Source organism: Malania oleifera, chromosome 11 (genome assembly GCF_029873635.1).
Source record: "Malania oleifera isolate guangnan ecotype guangnan chromosome 11, ASM2987363v1, whole genome shotgun sequence".
In the NCBI taxonomy this organism is placed as follows: domain Eukaryota; kingdom Viridiplantae; phylum Streptophyta; class Magnoliopsida; order Santalales; family Ximeniaceae; genus Malania; species Malania oleifera.
Genome location: NC_080427.1, coordinates 48370761 through 48374419, shown reverse-complemented (window position 1 = coordinate 48374419; position 3659 = coordinate 48370761). Strand labels below are relative to the sequence as shown.

The following is a 3659-nucleotide window of genomic DNA, read 5'->3' as shown; positions in this document are numbered from 1 at the left end:
CTGCAACCACATTGTGTACTGCAGATTTGAGATCAAAGTTCAAAATGTGAACTCGCACCTAATGCATTAAGAATTATCAAGTGGTTAGCTTTGTTATCATCTTTGTTCTTCTATATACAATGTTTAAAAGTTCCAATTTACAAGATACTAGAGCCTACATGGATCATGGATCGCTACAAGGAAATATTTTTTGCAGCCATACCATTGCCATCTATTAAATACAGAGACGAGCCAACAACCATTGCTCCTCCACTGGCTTATGCACCAATCCTTCTACAACAGTTCTATGATCTGGGGAGGCCCAGCACAAGGATGTCATCATAGGCATTATCTTGCGTCACACCTACATACCCTTCAGTTTTCAAAACCTGCAAAAAGAAGATTTAAAAGCGAAGTTATATCCTACCTTAATTTGTTGTGAGCACTGGGCAGAAGTGTGATTATAGGACTTTGTTCACATATCTAATGCAAATGTTCCTCATCTTGCGTTCCGAGGCAGAAGGAGGAGGTTGCTTCCTTCAGTTATTTGACCATCAGCCTCCTGCCCTTTTTGCTCGAAAAACAGCATGTCATGGTCATCATTAATCATTCAACATCAAATTTCAATCACTAACCAATCAAGGGTTGGAAGCATGCACAATTTTCACCTAATATATTGCGAAGAAACTCATCCCAAAAAAAATTAACATAAGAATTCATACACTTTGGAGCTTTCTTCTGCTCATATAGGGAAGTTTTAGAAACCACTTTACAGACATAAAATCAGCTTGTTTCATAAGGAAGCGAATTCAAGGATGAGCTCTGATGGAAAGAAATTCCCTAAAAGAAAATAGTAACTTCAACAAATTAAAAAAAAAATTGTAGCAGGCACCGTCACCCAGTTGAGATGAGCACATAATTTTATTAGGTAAGGTTGTATGTGCACCAAAAAGTCTTCATAAAAAATACAATGGGGAAAAACTAAATTATTAAAAATTAAAAAAGACATACCAGAATCTCATAGAATACCCTTGCACTTTCTTCCTTCGTTCTTCCTTTCAGAACCCGCAACAAGCTGACAACCTCCTCCTTTCTCTGTTTTCTTCGATTCAGAAAGCTTCTGCGCAGGTATCCTGCCACTGCTCTGGGTACCACAAATTCAACAAAGAAATTTTAGAGTCATGCAGAGAAGCCTAGAAGCCGACTCTTGGTCCACTCCAACAAAAAATGCTGAGCCCCTTCAGCTTACCTGGTTCTCACTGACCACCCATCTGAAATGAGGAAAAATTTCATATCAGAATGCCACAAACAAAAATAACCATTCAAATTGCAAACTAAAAAAAAATGAATAAATTAATAACTTGTCCTTACATAGTTCCCCATAATCTTGCTCACATGAATGCCCTTCACAGGAAGATATATCCTATCACACAAGGTAAGACGTTAGCAGCAGCAACCACCACTTTCATGTTCCCTCCTATTCCCCAGCCACCCCTATTAAAATTGAGTGTGCACATGTGCGTTTGTGGATTCAACTGAGCATCACTGAGAATTTCTCTCAAATTATAAAAAATTGAATATTCAAATTCAAGTCCATCTCATTTCCCACATTTTTTTAGCAACCAAACAGAGCAAAACGTAATATAAGCCCATTGGGCAACAAGTAACAAGTAACAAATAATCCAACAAAATCCAGCCTTGCAAAAAAATTCTCTGCTGTACATGCTGGATTGAGACCACATATGTTTGATAAATACAAACTTATCACGTTTACAATGATAACAAAACAACCAAATCTATCCATCAAGTTCTGTTAATTTGAAAAATTACATGTTTAATGCCTGAAAAAAGAAAAGTTAAAACAAGTAACAATTGTATCAGCATTTTAGGAAACCTAAATTTACCTCACTCATAAGATCAAGACAACAGTCTTCATCTACAGCTGAAAATGACTCTCTATCTACACTTTCAGATGAACTCATGGATCCCCATCTATGCAAGCTCCTGGGACCCCTGCACAATCTTGTTGATGCTGGGTGATCAGTAGGTGTTTCTGGAGCAATTGCAGTTTGATCTGAAGATCTACCAACAGTTGGGGATCCTGGCACATCCAATATAGCAGATGTCGAGTGATCAACAGGTGTTCCTGGAGCAAGGGCAGTCTCTTCTGTAGATCTACCAACATTTGGGGATACCAACACATCCAACTTATCAAGACCTTCACCAATTTCCGCCGGTTCTGTAGTCTTTGATGTCTTTAATTTCTTCTCCCCAAAGAGTGATCTAATCTCTAAAGAACTATCTGCAGGGCTATGGTTAGTGAGTAACAAGTATCCAAACATCCAAGAAACCACTGAAGTGGGGGAAAGTCAGACTCACAGGGGAGCAAAGGCTCTGAAAAACCATGAGCGAGATTGGAGATTTGACAGGCTTTCCACGCATCAAGAGCAGTGTGAGGAGCTGGCCTTCGTTTACACACCAAGTCATTTGGATTATATATTCTTTCCCTAAGTACCCTGTAATTTTGAAATTCAAATGATGTCTCATAGTCCCCCCTTGTTTTCCAGAAATTTATCTCATCACTAAAATTTTGGAATATTCAAACATGCCCAGAAATCATGCTTCAAAAACCAAAATATTTATTCATAACAATGAAGGGGTTGCAATCTAAGAGTACACTGACTGCGTATAAGTTCGCTAGTCTTTCCGTACTTGGTGATACTTTGCACTTATCATGATTCAGCACTCCATATGCAAAACCAAGTTCAAATACTGTAAAGTTGTGTTTGGCAGCGTGAATTTGGGAAATTGGATTTGGACTTGAGTGGGTTTGGACAAAAATTCAATACAATTTGAGTTTCATCCAATTCCACACAACTCCAAATCCAAGGCCCCAAATCCATGCTCCCACACATAGGCAAGATAATTCATTAGGAAAATGTTATTGTTGGATCAAAATAAGGCAAAAGCAGACATTATGGTGATAACTAATGGTTGTCATCAAAGTGTTAAATATGTAATCTGTACTGCAGAAATGAAAGACGTGTAGAAGACCTAAACATACTTGTTAGGCAACACTGTAAAATCGTCAAATGAACATTTTCTTTTCCTTGGAATGTGAGAACTCTCTTTCTTTGCTGGAGTTGGAATGACCATGAACTCTGGGTTTGTAACTCCTGCTTTGAAAGGAGGTGTTTAAGTAGGAAAAAATTGGAAGAGACAAACGCAAATGTAAGACCAGAAAGGCTGTCAGAATTAAGGTAATATTAGAGTACAATTGCACAATGAGGAATCATAATTTCCAAAGCTAATGAGTGGTTTTGGCAATCGACACCTGAAACAGTCGAGAACTTGGACTCTGGAGTAGTATTTACTGTAGCAGATACTGCACGTTCTGTAATAACAAGACAACTGCTTTTTTCTAATGGTGTCTCCTCAAAAGACTTTTTCTGAATTCCATCAGCATGAAGCTCTTTACTTCTAACAAGATCTGTAGGTACTTCATCAGCCTTTTCATGAGCCAAATAATCTTCTTGAGAGAACCTAAAATCTTCAGGCGTCTTTATGCTTGCTTCTGGTTTGCTTAGATTATGGGATGGACTTCCCACCATCTCATTTTCCATCAAATGATGCGAAAGAACACTGTAAACAGGAATGTAAATTGAACTGAATGTGCAAGT

The 3659-nt window shown here is 38.1% G+C and overlaps 1 protein-coding gene across 5 annotated transcripts in view; it reads right to left on the bottom strand.

Annotated features, from left to right (window-relative positions):
• LOC131167389 (sister chromatid cohesion 1 protein 2) overlaps positions 1-3659 on the bottom strand; it is a 32192-nt gene that overhangs the window by 693 nt on the left and 27840 nt on the right. For 2 of the 5 annotated variants that reach the window (XR_009140117.1, XR_009140118.1), the window contains exons 7-14: positions 3314-3621; positions 3044-3155; positions 2359-2495; positions 1884-2281; positions 1351-1402; positions 1229-1250; positions 991-1123; positions 203-368 (exon numbers count right to left, since the gene is read on the bottom strand). Coding sequence is in view for 3 of the 5 variants with exons in the window: in XM_058126195.1 (XP_057982178.1) it covers positions 285-368; positions 991-1123; positions 1229-1250; positions 1351-1402; positions 1884-2281; positions 2359-2495; positions 3044-3155; positions 3314-3621 (1246 nt within the window). In the remaining 2 variants the exon portion in view is untranslated. Of the gene's footprint in view, positions 1-30; positions 547-602; positions 820-990; positions 1124-1228; positions 1251-1350; positions 1403-1883; positions 2282-2358; positions 2496-3043; positions 3156-3313; positions 3622-3659 lie in introns of those variants that run through there. The other 3 variants (XM_058126195.1, XM_058126197.1, XM_058126196.1) reach the window with 3 other exon arrangements.